Source organism: Podarcis melisellensis (genome assembly GCF_964234715.1).
Source record: "Podarcis melisellensis genome assembly, chromosome: Z".
Classification (NCBI taxonomy): Eukaryota; Metazoa; Chordata; class Lepidosauria; order Squamata; family Lacertidae; genus Podarcis; species Podarcis melisellensis.
In genome coordinates, this window is record NC_138547.1 from 44,782,852 (window position 1) to 44,798,547 (window position 15,696).

Consider the following 15,696-nt stretch of genomic DNA (forward strand, 5'->3'; position numbering starts at 1 on the left):
CTCACAACATGAACAAGCGTGACGACACATCCCGCTTGCCAGACACCTGGAAATTAGCCCTCCCCACAAAAACTGACACCAGATCCAGAGGCACACAGAACGCTATCACCAATCAACCACACCAGACCCAAACCCAGACCCTCTCCACAGATAAATTACAGACACCATCCAGTAGCCAAACCATGGTGGCACCTCCGGATGCTGCACCCCCCTGCAATCCCTACACAGATCTGGCTGACACAGGCCACAAAACCACAGCTCGCCCCTATACACGAAGCCAAGCCAGAGCACAACTAAGTGCAGTACAGCCATCTTCTCAGAAAAACTCTTCACAAAGTTCAAGAGGTCAAGACACAAAGACTTTAGCAACTAATCCACACCTAATGACCCACCTAAGTGGTACTCAGGATATCACTCAAGAAATCACTCAAGATATCCCTCAAGTAATTAAGGAACAAAAGAAGAAAAGGCACACTAGCCTGGGAACTTCCTCTCTGCCCAGAACATTGGAGGCTATACACCACACCCCCTCAACAGTATTTATAGGAACTCAAACACTGAGATCCTGCTCTGTTCCAGTAACAAGAAGCCGAAAGCACCAGCCTGAAGATGACGAGTGAGACCTCGTCGAAACGTCGCCTAGACACCCCAACTTTTACACGGGAAGACACCCGAGGACACCAAAACCTGCATTCCTGTACCCGTGAAAATCTACGAAAGCATATATATATATATATATATATATATATATATATATATATATATATATGAAATCTGTATGTTTTTAAAACAGATAATCAACTATAATAGAGGGACGCGGGTGGTGCTGTGGGTTAAACCACAGAGCCTAGGACTTGCCGATAAGAAGGTCAGCAGTTCGCATCCCCGCGATGGGGTGAGCTCCCGTTGCTAGGTCCCTGCTCCTGCCAACCTAGCAGTTCGAAAGCACCTCAAAGTGCAAGTAGATAAATAGGTACTGCTCCGGCGGGAAGGTAAACAGCGTTTCCGTGCGCTGCTCTGGTTCACCAGAAGTGGCTTAGTCATGCCAGCCACATGACCCGGAAGCTGTACGCCGGCTCCCTTGGCCAATAAAGCGAGATGAGCGCTGCAACCCCAGAGTCAGCCACGACTGGACCTAATGGTCAGGGGTCCCTTTACCTTTAACTATAATAGGCAGGAGGTTATTGTTGGAAGAACATGAATAGGGATCATGATGTGGGCAGCATAGCTAATTTTTCATGCGCTGCCTGAATATCTGTGAGGACTAGATGCATGAACACACTTGACATTTTTAGGGTGAGAATAACAAGTTCCCTTGATTGTATTGAAAGTTATAACAGTATTACTATCTAGATCAGAGCTTTCCAAACCTTTCCTGTTGGTGACACACTTTTTAGACATGCATCATTTCACGACATAGTAATTCAGTTTTACTAGCAAAACGGAGGTTAAAATAACCCCTTTCCAGCCCCAGGAGGAGCGTGGGGAGCATTCGCACAACACACCTACACACTGCAGCTGACACACTAATGTGTTGCCACACACTGTTTGGAAAACTCTGGTCTAGGTGACTCTCGGGGTCCCTTTCAACTCTACAGTTCTGTGATTTTATGATAGGTATGATCCTGAACATCTGAGAACTGAGCCACATCAAACTCAGTGATGCTAACTTATTAATGTGGGAAATACCCTTTGGTTTGCAGCTAATTTATTTATATAATAGAACCTATGCACCACTTAATGGTAAAAACTGCAAAGCGGCTTACAAAATATAAAATCGTAAAATCAATAAGAATTCACGGCCGTACTTCAAAGCATACACAAATTAAAATATTAAAACAGATTAAAATTACTTCAACTTTCTAAGCATCTGGTTAGGCTTGACTAAAGAAAAAATAAATTATTTTTAGCAGGAACTGAAGAGAGTACAGTGAAAGCTTCATCTCAATAGCCAGGGATTTCCAAAGTTATAGGCTCTGCCACACTGATAGATTCTTACAAATGTGGAATGGGTATTATCTGGCATCTGCAATACTGCCAATTCTGCCAATCAAAGGGGTCAAGTGAGCACATGTGGGGGAAGGTGATCTCGTAGGTAAATTGGCCCCAAGTTTTTAAGGGGTTTATATACTAAGAGCATCTCCTTGAACCTGGCAAATTCTTTATCTCTCCCAACTTCAGGATTTTAAGCTAGCAGAAATGGGCAGTTCTGCTTTAGGGTGTGTTGCCTATAAAGTGGGAACAATGAAACCGGTTTTTTTCCTGGGTCAAACAGTGGAAACTGTTGTTTGCCTTGAAATGTACCTAAATGTATTGTGAAACCTGTTGGGAAAGCTATTTAACTATTTGCACAGGGAACAGTTGGCTCAACAGAATGACCACTGCTTTGATCCTCTTTCTTCAGAACAACTGGTTGTCCGGGTAAATTATGAGATTTCTCAAAAAATATCCAATTAGCTGCTTTTGACTTGAAGTACTGGAATTGTACTCCGTGGCACTGCAGTGTGTTTCAGTGAACTCTTGTAATGCATAAAATAACCTGGCAAACGAGGTTGGTAACACTGGCCTCTTGCTCATTTCAGATGAGTTCAGGCCATAGACAAGATTTGACCTGGAATGACTTTGTCCAGAGTAAGTCTGGTTAGGAAGGAGAGAGCCATGAAAGCAGCCTCTGCCAAGCTAGTGCCCTCCAGATGTTTTGAACTGCAACTCACATCAGCCTTAAGCAGAGGTTGGATGGCCATCCACCATCTTTGATTTAGTTGAGACTCCTGCATTGCAGGGGGTGGACTGGATGACCATGGGGGACCCTTTCAGCTCTATAGCTCTATGATTCATAGGAAACTTTGGTCCAAATCCATGCTTGGCTCCAGAGGCCACTACTTGACCTTTTGTGAGTCACTTTTTTCTCAGCCAGCCTACCTCACAAGGTTGTTGAAAGCACAAAATGGGACCCACAGATATCAGGCTGAAAGTGAGGTGTGTGATCAAATTGAGGTTTACATATTTGATCTTAGAGGGATGGAGTTGACTTTTATCGAGTGAGACCCTGGGAGGAAGGTTTACATTCTGCCTTAAGTGTGGTGGTGTGTTTTTATGAACATGTTAAGCCAATGGAGTTTTGGAAGGTATATTTTGCACTTATTTCAGCAGCAAGCGATAAAGGCTCATTGGAGTTTACTCTGGCCCCAAAGGAAGGGCTTGGCGACATGCTCATCGGTTCCTGTAGCCTGGTGGCTTTGCTAAAAAAAGAAGCAACACAGACTGAAACCTGCAAAGAGTCACCCTTAATGGCTTTTGCTCTCTGCACTCTTGAGAGATGCCCACTTGGAAAAAGTGCTCCTATTTCTGTCCCATCTTTATTTCCACTGGCCTTTTGTTAAAACATGTCACGTGGTTTTGTTTTGTTTTTGATTTCCTTATTTTTGCCAGATAGAGAGGCGCTGAAAAGAGTTTTCCTTCCTCTGCCCTGCCAGTAAGACCAAGAGACAAGAGATCAGAATGTTTCCAATTTCTCTCTGTCATCAACCCAGCCGTTACGATTTCATCTTTCAACACACTTCCATTGACGTAAAATATCTTCTTTCCATCAGCATAAAAATATCTTTCTGCATTACTACTACTATGTTGTCCTTCTTGTGAAAGCTCTTTTGTCGGCAGCTTCAAGCTTCTGGTCCTCATGACGTCAGACCTTTTTTTTTTTTTTAGATGCAGAGGAGGGGCTTCCTCTTGGGAAGGACCTTGCTCTCCATCCATGGCTCTGACTCCTCATCCTTGGGGAAGAGGTCATGGGTTCATAGGATATATCTGACCAGGAGCAGAATGTGCCCCCTGAACCAGCCTTTGATGTCTCTGTCACTTCAGATGTTCCATCACCAGTGCATCCCACAACGCCAACATCTCACTAGCCTGAAAAAGTTGGGCTTTTCTCATGCTATACCCTACACCTGAGTAATGCATGAATCAGGACTTGCTTTTTCTTTGTGCTATCAGGCTGGCTCAGCTGGCTCCACACAGGAACAAGCATTGTGTGAGAGTGTGCCTTTGTTGATTTGTTTAGATGAGCTGTGGTACTTACAGATAAGGCACTGAACTTTACAAGTGGATAACTGTAGAAGGGTACAGCTTAACTATGTACACCTCTGAATCAGTAGGATCTTATTTGGAATGTGTGTATTGCAAAAAGACAGTCTTTGGGCTTCGAGTTCAGTGTCTGGTGCATCTTTTAGGGGCTTGTGTTTGTTGGTGTGTGCGTGTGCCCGTGTTTAGTCACTTCTGCGCCAGTGGCTAGGGAGGCAAACTAAATCTTAAGTGCTTAACCTGCTGCTTGTACAACCACAAGAAACTCAACCCACTTGCCACCAATTAAATAAAGCTATTTAAAAGCAAAGCTATTCTTTGCTGCTGGAGTTGTGTTGTGAGTGAAATTTCAGCTTTCAGTTGGGTTCGAGATTTTTCATGCTTGGGTTCTGGGGAAAAAGCCCAGGCTCTGGCAGATTGATTGGACAAGACCAATAGTGAGTCCAGCGGTCAAGAGTGCAGTTTCTGCACATGAGGGCAGATGGGGCCCATCTAGAAGAAGGGAATCTCCAAACTCTCTGCTCCCTTGCAGGTTATCTTAGGGAGAGGAAAAAGCCAAGGAGTAAACCCATCATAAATTCAAAGTGGAGTCCCTAAGGTGGTTGGATAGCACCTTGTATGCCTCCTTCAGGCAACTCCTGCAGCCAAGCTAGCGCCAAACATATTGCTCTGTTTTCCTTTGGACCACATCAGTGAGCCGAGAGGCAACCTGGACAACCCAGGACCTCCATGCACTCCATGACCACACTTCCCAGGCTTGAGGCCCAGGGAGGTCATTTATTTTGACTTCATCCTCTAAGGCACACTCCAATGTCTTTTGCGACAGATGGATGCCAACAGCAACAACTCTTGAAAGAACATTTCCAGCACATTCTTCTGCATGCTTACTCAGAAGTAAATTCTCGCTTTGTCCCAGTGGGACCTCACAATTAAATTGCATTTTGAATTTTAAAACATGTTTTTCGTAAGTGGGCAACCCCAATCAGCAGAAGCACTAGGGCCAGCTTGTGTACTTGGCAACCTACTAAGTTCATGCTTCTTAGAGACATTTTTAATGCTCACATTCCAGTTCCACCCTAAACTGGATCTTTAACAAGCCTCAAGCCGGTTTCTCTTTTGTCAGCCTTGCCTCAAGTCAGCTCATGAGGTTGGAATTTGAAAAAGAGGAGTCAAATAAAATAGAATGGCAGTCACCAAATGTCTCCACATTCATTAAACCAGTGGCCTTTCTTGGGTTTTGTATAATTATGTTGGAGCGTTTTCCTTATCTTTCTGCTGGGGAAACATTTGCTTTTCAGGGTGTGAAGGCAGCAAGCGGAAGGAGAAAAGTGAGATAGGAAGCTGCTTTCTACTGGTTAGACCATTGTCTGTTCTAGTACTGTCATAAAAGGTAAAGGGACCCCTGACCATTAAGTCCAGTCCTGGCCGACTCTGGGGTTGTGGCGCTCATCTCGCTTTATTGGCTGAGGGGCCGACGTACAGCTTCCGGGTCATGTGGCCAGCATGACTAAGCCGCTTCTGGCGAACCAGAGCAGCGCATGGAAACACCGTTTACCTTCCCGCCGGAGCGGTACCTATTTATCTACTTGCACTGGTGTGCTTTCGAACTGCTAGGTTGGCAGGAGCAGGGATTGAGCAACGGGAGCTCACCCCATCATGGGGATTCGAACCGCCGACCTTCTGATCAGCAAGTCCTAGGCTCTGTGGTTTAACCTACAGCGCCACCCGTCATACCTCGGGTTAAAGACGCTTCAGATTGAGCGGTCCACAGGTTGCATCCCGTGGCAACCTGGAAGTAACAGAACGTGTTACTTCCGGGTTTTGCAGATGCTCAAAATTCACAGGCGCTCAAAATGACGTCATGCGCAGAAGCGGCGAATCGCGACCCGTGCATACGTAGACACAGTTTGCAGTCTGCTCAGGTTGCGAAGTTTTCCCAGACCGTCTTGTGCCAGTTCAAAGGTGTTTTGGTTCATGCATTGTGCCTTCTCCACTCTCCTCATGTGCTGCTACTTCCCATGGTCTCATCCTGCACTGGCCTGCAGTGCCCCCCAACAAATAAGAGCAACTTCTCCTGATCATAGCTGAAAAGATTGAAAGTGAAAGATCAAAATAAGAATTTTTGAACCTCGATTACATTTTTTGGCTTTGTGTGATTAAGTTTGGCATCCTGTGTAGACCCTTAACCTGGCAGTTAAGGTCTGTTGAGCTCACTGGGGGTTACTTCTGAGCTGATGTGCATAGAATTGAACTGCCAAAAACTCCAAGAGCAGTGATGTCACAATCTATTCCAGTTTCTCCTGAAATTGCAATGAAACCACTTGTTATCTGAGCAAGCTATGCAAGTTTACTTGGGGATAAGTCCCAGTCGTTTCAATGTGGCTTACTCCCAGGTAAGTGTGAGTTGGATTGCAGCCTATATTTTGGTCTTAACAATGCATTTCAAATATAGCTGTGTTTCCTGGCTATAAACTCTTTCAATTACGGTAAAATGCAGCAGCACATTTACATTTTTAAAAAACATAGCATAGGTCCAGAATTTCTCCACATTCCGCTTTGAGGACTTATGAGGAGGACTTAAGTTTGTATAGCCAAGGTGCAAACAAATTTATAATCAAACTGCTTAGACTGTAGGATTGTTTCATATGAGCCAAAAAGGGCAGGTCTTTTGTTTTTTGTTTTGTTTCAAAATGTTATGTTACAAGCCATTAGCACATTTTAAAACTTTTTAAAAAATGCATTTAAAATTACCGTAAACCAAAAACATTTCCTTCCTTATCAAAACTAGTTATTATTTATCAGCAGAACTGAGTGATTAAAACATTGCCCCAGTTTTGTCTAAATAAATAAAAAACAACTGTAAATGTTGCTCATTTCCTTTTTCTTTTTTGTATTTTGATGTTTGCTATTGCTGCTGATTTGCTAATTGTTTTACACTGATGGTTTTTGTTGATAAGTTCTGTGCTGGCTGGTGGTTAATTTATTGTTAGTTCTTTATAGCCATTGTTTTTAACAATGTGTGTGTTTGGTTTTGGTTTAAACTGATTGTAGGTTGCCCAGAGATTGCTCTGTATAAATACAACTTGTCCACTATTGCTGTGGTCTAAAAACTACTGAGCCTCTTGGGCTTGCTGATTGGCGGTTTGAATCCTAACGACGGGGTGAGCTCCTGTTGCTCTGTCCCTGCTCCTACCAACCTAGCAGTTCAAAAGCATGCCAGTGAAAGTAGATAAATAGGTACCACTGTGGCAGGAAGGTAAATGGCGTTTCCGTGCCCTCTGGCACTCGTCACGGTCCTTTGTGTGCCAGTAGCAGTTAGTCATGCTGGCCACATGACTTAGAAAACTGTCTGTGGACAAATGCCGGCTCCCTTGGCCTGAAATTGAGATGAGTGGCGCAACCCCATAGTCGCCTTTGACTGGACTTAACCCTCCAGTGGTACTTTACTTTTACCTTTTAGACCTTCCTTGCTCTTAGCCTCCACTGAGGTCCGATTCTACTGCTTGTTTGCATTCTGTCCTTATTGCATCTGGCTGACCACTGTGAGAACAGGATGCTGGACTGAATGGGACCCCTTGCCCTGACCCACCAGGGTTCTTCTTCTGTTCTTAGGTTTCTTTGGCTGCAATCCCACCTCCTCTTAGATAGGAGAAAACACTATTGAACTTAGTAGGATTTATTTCTGAGTAGATACGGTTAGGGTTGCTTTGCTAACATGTTCTCCTGGTGTAGAGAAGGATGGCTTGTATTTGCAAGCCACTCATTCAAGGAGCACAGGAAGTGGGCTCCTTTGAGCTGAACACACTCTAAAAGGGGAGAGGTGAGCTCTGCTAGGTCGCTGGCATCCGTCTGTCTCGAGAGACAGTGGAGTTTGCCTCCAGGGTGAAACTATTAGTCCCATCCATTTAATATTCTGGAGCCCGTCTTCACACACAGGGAGAGTCCCTAATTCACTAAGGGACCCATCAGGTCCCCCTCACCTGGTTTGGCTGGCCAGTCAATTTTGTTTTCTGGGTATGGACTCTGCTAATGGTCACAATAAGGCAGGAAGCCCTCCAGCAAAGTCACAGTAACTCGGTCACAGCAACTCTGATTTAGTGGCAGATTGCCTCTGACCCTGGAGAGTATTATGCAACCATCGTGACTAGTAGGTATCAATAGGCTTGTTGTCCATTGGTTTGTTCTCCATTCCTAGGCATCTGATCAAAACCTCTTCTGGTTTTGAGAATGAATTATATCTTTCGATTTGGTGGGGTGGGCAGGTACCAGAGATTTGGGAAACATTGATTTCTATAATGCAAAGCGATTCCCAAGGAAGTCAGTACAAATAGAGATAAGTGTGGTCGGTCAAGGACTACACAAACCAATTGTATCATGGACAGTTCTAAAATGGTAGACTGGGAGTGGTCAACATCTCCTTGGAGAAGCATTTGTTATTATTTTAGGGTTGCCAGCTGAACAGAAAAAGAAAAATCTCGATGGGCCTGTGCATTTTTCAGCTGCTTGAGCTGCAGGAATCAGATGAAGCTGTTTAATAGCAAGGAGATCTGCATCGTCCTTTGCTAGCTCAGGTAACCTGTGGTCCTGCAGTTGTTGCTAAACTATTTTTACCTGCTTTTAACTTCTTCTTTTTTGCAAGGTTTTGTTTGTATTGCTGTAAACTGCTTTGATATTTTTTTTAAATGACACAAGTTTATACCATTTTTAAAAATTAATAAAATAAAATAAAAGCAGCACGCCTCACCCCTGTTGGGAGTCCAGTAACATCCGGAGGACCACAGAACTTTCCCTCCCTGTCTTCATTTCACTAGACCCAGGAAAGAGGCAGCCATGAGTTGAATTCTGCAGGCATTTCACACCTATGCTCAAGTTACTGCCAATATCTTTATCCCAGGCTCCAGTTCACAAATACATGAGACTGAAAGGTCATTATAGCTGGCCGGACAATGCGCAGCTGCTAATATAGCACAGGAAGAGGATATCATGGTTTATCTTTTGGCTTCTTTTATAAGCAGAGTTCAGTAACGAGAGCTGTATAGGTTCAGCAGCTCCAGCATCCAAATACTGGGAAGCATTTATTCAATGGCAGCTACAACAAACACCACAGGGATTAGAGTGTCTTTGCAAGTGCGCAGTGCTTGCTAGCCAAGGAAACATTTTTAGCAACCAGTCTGCCATACTTCTCTGTGTGCGTGTGTGCTACACTGCAGTGTTACACCTGGAAGGCCGCTCCACTGAACTCAATTGGACTTTATTTTGAGCGGACATGTATTGGATTGCAGTACTTTTTTACTTCTGGTATAAATGGGTTGGGGTAGTGGTGGTGAACCCCTGCTTTCATAAAGCTGGAGGCAGCCAAGGCTAGCAACCATTTGCAAGCCTGGTTGAGGACAGAGTATTAATACTGAAAGGCAACTCTTCATTCATACGCATGCCTGCATTCATGCATATACACCCCTGCAAGAACTGGCATGCTCCCAGTGCATTCTGGATACATATTTAACAAGGGAAAGTTTGCTTATTTTTGGTAATTGGAAAATGATGCTAATAACTAGCACAGTATCACCTGCCCTGTGGTTTACCACCACCTGTAGGAATTAAGAGAGGTGCATAAGAAACACAGGATGTTAATGACTATCCTTTGTCTTGTAAAACTTTGTATTTTCCGTTATCCAGGCTTTCCCAGAGAGATGATGTTATACCTGCAGGTGAGGCAGTGGAAGTGCTGGACCCTTGTCTTGCCTCAGCAATAGACAAGGGAAAGCCAACAAACTGAAGCTCAATCCAGATAAGATTGGGCACTGTGAATGGGTGGTTCCCTAGACTGGATGGGTGGGAGGTTGCCTGCTCTTGATGGGGTTACACTTGCTCTGAAGGTTATGCAGCCTGGAGGTACTCCTGGATCCATCACTTGAGATTCAGGTGGCCACAGACTGCCTTCCGTCAGCTTCGGCTGGTGGATCAGCCATGTCCCTGTCTGGTCAAGGAAAGCCTAACTTTGGTTGTTTGTGCTCCAGTAACCTCCAGGTTGAATAACTGCAATGTGTTATATGTGGGCCTGCCTCTGAAGATGGTTTGAAGACACCAGCTGGTGCAGAATTAGGCGGCCAGGTTCCTTGGGACAAGGCGATTTGATCATATTATACTGGTCTTGGTCCAACTGCACTGGGTGGCAATTAGTTTCCGGGCCTAATTCACAGTGCTGGTTTTGACTTATAAAGCCTTAAATGGCTCAGGACAGCAATACCTCGAGGGTCACCTCTCCCCATATGAACTGACCATATGGGGCCCTTTTTCATGTGCCCCATCATGAGAGGTCAGGAGGGTGGCAACACGAGACCAGGCCTTTTCTTGGGTGGCTCCCACTTGCAGGATGCTCTCACCAGGGAGCCTCACCTGGCACCTTTGTTACCTGTCTTTAGGCGCCATGCAAAAAAATTCCTCTTCTCCCAGGCTTTTGGCTAATTAAACAATCTATGGCCTTCTGTGAGGGTATTATTTTCATTTGTTGCTATGTTGTGAGCTTTTGGGGTTTTACACTGTTTTTATATTGAAATTTAATATATTATTATTATTATTATTATTGCAGCATTTTTACAACTGGCTTTTAAAAATGAATATTTATATACCATATAATTATTATGTATGAATGAATCACCTTGTATGCAAGCGTCTCAAGGTGCTGTATAATACACATAGCAAAAAACAAACAAACAGCATTTTTTAAAATAAAAAAACACCAGTACAAATTAGATTCCCATGGCAGAGACCATTTCATCCACCCAGAAAAGCCCATCAGAACAAAACCTGTGGAGCAGGTTTCTGTTAATAATAAGAGTCTGAAGAATGCTAAAATAACTTGCCTGCAGCTTCACGGCCTTCTGCAGGTATTTCTGACAGCCACACAGGGGTTAAAAGGGGGCCCCTGGCATGGTGAGATCATATAACTACTGTATTTGCATCTTGCATAGTTCTGATAAGGGTTTGTGTACAAGATGGCAAGACTGCCTCTTGCAAGGTACTGCATCTCTCGGTTTATTTTTTCCTGCAGCAGACTTTTGAAGGGAGTGTTTTAAGGATTACAGCCCAGGCAGCCTGATCCTCTGCATGTTTACTTGTGAGTTTGTCCCACTGAGACCTGCCAGGTTTGCTCCTTTGTGGTTGGTTGGGTGTACAGAAGGTTGCAACCTTAAGGTCAACTAGGCTTGCTACAGAAGTCAAACTGTTGAGGTCACAAGCCCCTCCCCTCCCTTTTGGAAGGTGCTTTTTTAAACAGAATGCCTTTCCAGCCCAATGTAATTTGATCTTTGCTCAGCTTTGTGCAAAAGCCTGTTTTTTCCTGCTTGCTGCCTGCTTTTTTAAAAACAACAAACCACACAGCATTTTAGTTCCTTATTTATTTTATGGAGTACCACCTCTGTATAGAAGATTGTTGGTTCATTTCGTTGTCTTGAAATGGAATTCTGCTTCACCCCAGAAACTTGGTGGAAGGTGTGGTCTATGGCGGTAAGCCCAAATGTATTCACTGGCTTTTCTGCTTAGCTATTGCATTTGCAAATTAACTGGTGTTTCAGAATTACAGCGTTTGCTCTGGAAAGTATGCAGCAAAGAACAATATGTTGTTTTTAAAATGCAGACGTTTCTGGAAGGGCGAATTGAAGCAAGGGGGAAGGTAAAAAATGAATGCCAGTTAGCAGAAGCCAGAGTTTCACTTAGGTAACGGGATTTACTAAAACACGTTGGATTAGTGTGTTGACTGGTTTGCAGTGATATTTGACTGACTGATGTATCAGAGCTGATCCTGAATAAGGCCACAATCCTAACATCACTTACCTGGGTGTTAGCCTCGTTGAGTTTAATTAGGCATGGTTAGGAGTTGACTGCTTAGGTAATTGTATTAAATGTTGTTTCTTCTTAGGACTATGTGTATGCATGGAGAGATTTTGTGTGTGTATGTGTGTGTGTGTGTGCGCGCGCACACACACACACATTTTTTTTAAAAAACGAAAGCATTAAAAAGTGCCAATTCAAACACTGTAAAATTGGCTTCCAAAGCTGAGAAGATTTACTGCTATGTGTTTAGTGTTTAAAATACAGCATAGTATTGTTTTAGGGACGCGGGTGGTGCTGTGGGTTAAACCACAGAGCCTAGGACTTGCCAATCAGAAGGTCGGTGGCTCGAATCCCTGTGACGGGGTGAGCTCCCGTTGCTCAGTCCCTGCTGCTAGCAGTTCAAAAGCACGTCAAAGTGCAAGTAGATAAATAGGTACCGCTCTGGCGGGAAGGTAAACGGCGTTTCTGTGTGCTGTTCTAGTTCGCCAGAAGCGGCTTAGTCATGCTGGCCACATGACCCGGAAGCTGTACTCTGCAACCCCAGAGTCGGTCATGACTGGACCTAATGGTCAGGGGTCCCTTTACCTTTACCTATGTTTTAAGAGTGTATGAGAAATACTGGATCAGGTCAAAGGGCCATCTTGTCTAGCTTGGGTTCCCAAAGTGGGCAACCAGGTGTTACAGCGCTCTTCCAAGTTATGATTCCAAAAAGTTGAGATCCAGAGGCTCACTGCCTCTGACAGTGTTGTTATAACATAGCCATTGTGGTTATGAGTTTGTTGCTAACTGTCTATTAAAATCATCTAGTCTAGGGGCCACCAGTACATCTTGTAATAACAAATTCCATAGTTTAACTGTGCTCTTGTGTGGATGTCCTTACTGTCGTCTGCCCTGAATCTTCCAATGCTTAATTGAATGGCTCTGGGTTGTAGCATTTGTTGCTTCTATTTTGTTTTGAAATCAATCATGTTAAGCTATGGGATTTTGCTCATTTTCCATTTCCATTTTAGAGCTGGGCTAGTAGCTTTAAAATTGCTGTGCTAAAAAAACAAGTTACAGATTTCTGTGACCAGTACAGTGGTACCTCGGGTTACATACGCTTCAGGTTACAGACGCTTCAGGTTACAGACTCCGCTAACCCAGAAATAGTACCTTGGACTTTGCTTCAGGATGAGAACAGAAATCGTGGCACGGTGGCAGCGAGAGGCCCATTAGCTAAAGTGGTACCTCAGGTTAAGCACAGTTTCAGGTTAAGAACGGACCTCCAGAATGAATTAAGTTCTTAACCCAAGGTACCACTGTATTGCAGTGTCTTATCAGATCTGGCAAGGCCTCGGCTGCAGACACCACTCTTTTACCTGGTATGGCTCTTAGGCCTTTAACAGTTGGGTAGCAGGCTAAAATTCAATAAATGCAGCCTGAATACATAATAATAGGGGCAATGTTGCACTGATTGAACTTTTCAGGAAGGAATCCCAGCATTACGAATGAGTCATTGCATGTCTCAGTTCTCTGGAACAGAAAGCCAGTTATAAAAGATATATGCCAAGCCAGTGAAATTGTATACATTTGCTTTTATTTGAAAACAGCCTCATTTATTTGAAAACAGCATTAGCCTTGCTAACGCACTCTAGAACCTGCTTAAAGCTTGGCACTGAATTCAAAGTGAAGTTGTGGACAGCTCTCCAGGCTTATGCAGAGTGCATAGGAAGCTGGCTTATACCCGGTCAGACTATTTGTCTGTCTATCTCCGTATTGTCTACCATTGTTACTCATACAGTGGTACCTCGGGTTGCATACGCTTCAGGTTACAGACGCTTCAGGTTACAGACTCCACTAACCCAGAAATATTACCTCGGGTTAAGAACTTTGCTTCAGGATGAGAACAGAAATCGTGCGGCAGTGGAAGGCCCCATTAGCGAAAGTGGTACCTCAGGTTAAGCACAGTTTCAGGTTAACAACGGACCTTCAGAACAAATTAAGTACTTAACCTGAGGTACCACTGTACTTGGGTCCTCAGCTGCTGTGGGACTACAATTCCCATCATCCCTAGCTAACAGGACCAGTGGTCAGGGATGGTGGGAGTTGTAGTCCAGCAACAGCTGGGGACTCAAGCTTGAGAAACATTGCCTGACAGGCCACAGCTCTTTGTGTTCATAGAAGGGTTTTTCCTATTGCCTGGTACGTGAGATCCTTTGACTGGAGATTCCCTGCAATCTTCTGCTTTCAAAACATGTTCTCTGCTACGGAACTACTTTTGCTCCTTGAGAGAAAAGGTGTTGACTTTACCCTTCAATAACTTTGCGTAGCACATCAAGGATGAAAGGGGGACAGACTTCTCAATCAGACTTCCTCCACAACCCTTTTTGTTGTATTTATTTATCCATTTCACTTGAGTGCTTTCCCATGACATTATTTATTGTTGTTTTAATACAGAGCTTTCCAAACTGTGGTGGGATCTGGACACACATAAAAAATGCTGTGAAAATACTTTTTTTAAAAAAAAAGTTTTAAAAATATATATTGAATTTGCCATAAGCTCACCATTGCCATCTTGTGCCAAATTTGTATAATGCACTTAAAACGCAATTTAAACATTATATTTGCAGCTGTTTAGCTGAGTCCTATGTGTTGCAACACGTTAGTGTGTTGGCTGCAGTGTGTACATGTGTCTTGCGAATGCTCCCCGTGAATACTGTAGGATATTGGATGAAGGGCAGTAACAGAAATATAGCTAATGAATGAATAGCTTCCTCTGGGCATTTTAGAATACATTGGGGATGAAAGCAATTTAAATACAAAGAAGTGAGATATGAAAACAAAAGCAATGTAGATGTAACAAAACCAAAACACACTGGGTGCCCGGAATTGAAAGCACAGATTTAAAAATGCTGGGGCCCAGATTGTATGTGTCTAGGTGAATAGCAAGCTCCCCACCTGTTGCTTGCACACAATTGTCTTTGTGTTGTGTAGTTGCTGGGAGGGTTAGAGTAGTTCCTGAGAAACCTGGGTTCAAATTCTGCCTGCACTGCAGAGCTCACTCAGTGGCCAGTCGCCATGTCTCAACCTAATCTACCACTTGCAGCTGTTGTGAGGACAAAATGAGGTGAGCAAGATAAAAATGTAATTCAATTTTGTGGGTTTTCTTCAGAATATACCCCCTTCTTCTGCATGGCCTGATGGAGGGTAATGACCAAGTTCAAAAGCTGTGCTGCCAACTTCTCAAACAACTCCTGCCATTTCTCCCATCCACCCCTAAAAAAATATACAAGATGGCAGCAAGTGATTCTAATGTTTATCTCTAGCCTGCTTTGGGGTTGAGGTGGCTTGGTGAAATTCCCTGCCGATTGCTCTGCTTTTTCTAACAGCAGAAAATATTTTCTCCATGTGGAAGAGCAGGGTAGGGTTTTTGCCTGCTGGTCCATTGGCACCATCTCTCCCTAACCCCATCCCGGTCACTAGATACTGGGGCACAACCTCCCTCTTTCCTTGCCCTAAGCACCCGTCCTTGAATTCCATGGCAGTTGGTCCCCAGACTGGGCGGTTGCTGCAGCAACACTTCTCGATGCCAAATGGGATTTTGAGGACCCTTTATCTCGGGGAGAGGATCCTCTCCTCCGCTCACCCCTGTCCCCCAAATTCAAGATCCTCTACATGGAGCAGAAAACAGCAGCCTCTCATGCGCAGCCCAACTGGTCAAAGCATATTCATGTACCAGTAAGTCGTGTTGACCTTGAAGCTGGCATCTGAAAGCCATGGGAAGGGGGGATAACCTGCCTGCTC

The 15,696-nt window shown here is 44.0% G+C and overlaps 1 protein-coding gene across 10 annotated transcripts in view; it reads left to right on the top strand.

The window, feature by feature from the left end:
* The window catches only part of ATP11C (ATPase phospholipid transporting 11C (ATP11C blood group)), a 103,531-nt gene that overhangs the window by 15,268 nt on the left and 72,567 nt on the right, over positions 1–15,696 (top strand). For 3 of the 10 annotated variants that reach the window (XR_014164699.1, XM_081897222.1, XM_081897224.1), the window contains exon 1: positions 15,449–15,630. The exons of 3 other annotated variants lie outside the window; for them this stretch is intronic. Coding sequence is in view for 6 of the 7 variants with exons in the window: in XM_081897222.1 (XP_081753348.1) it covers positions 15,568–15,630 (63 nt within the window). In the remaining variant the exon portion in view is untranslated. Of the gene's footprint in view, positions 1–11,565; positions 11,587–15,448; positions 15,631–15,696 lie in introns of those variants that run through there. 4 more of the 10 variants (XM_081897218.1, XM_081897223.1, XM_081897219.1 and 1 more) reach the window with 2 other exon arrangements.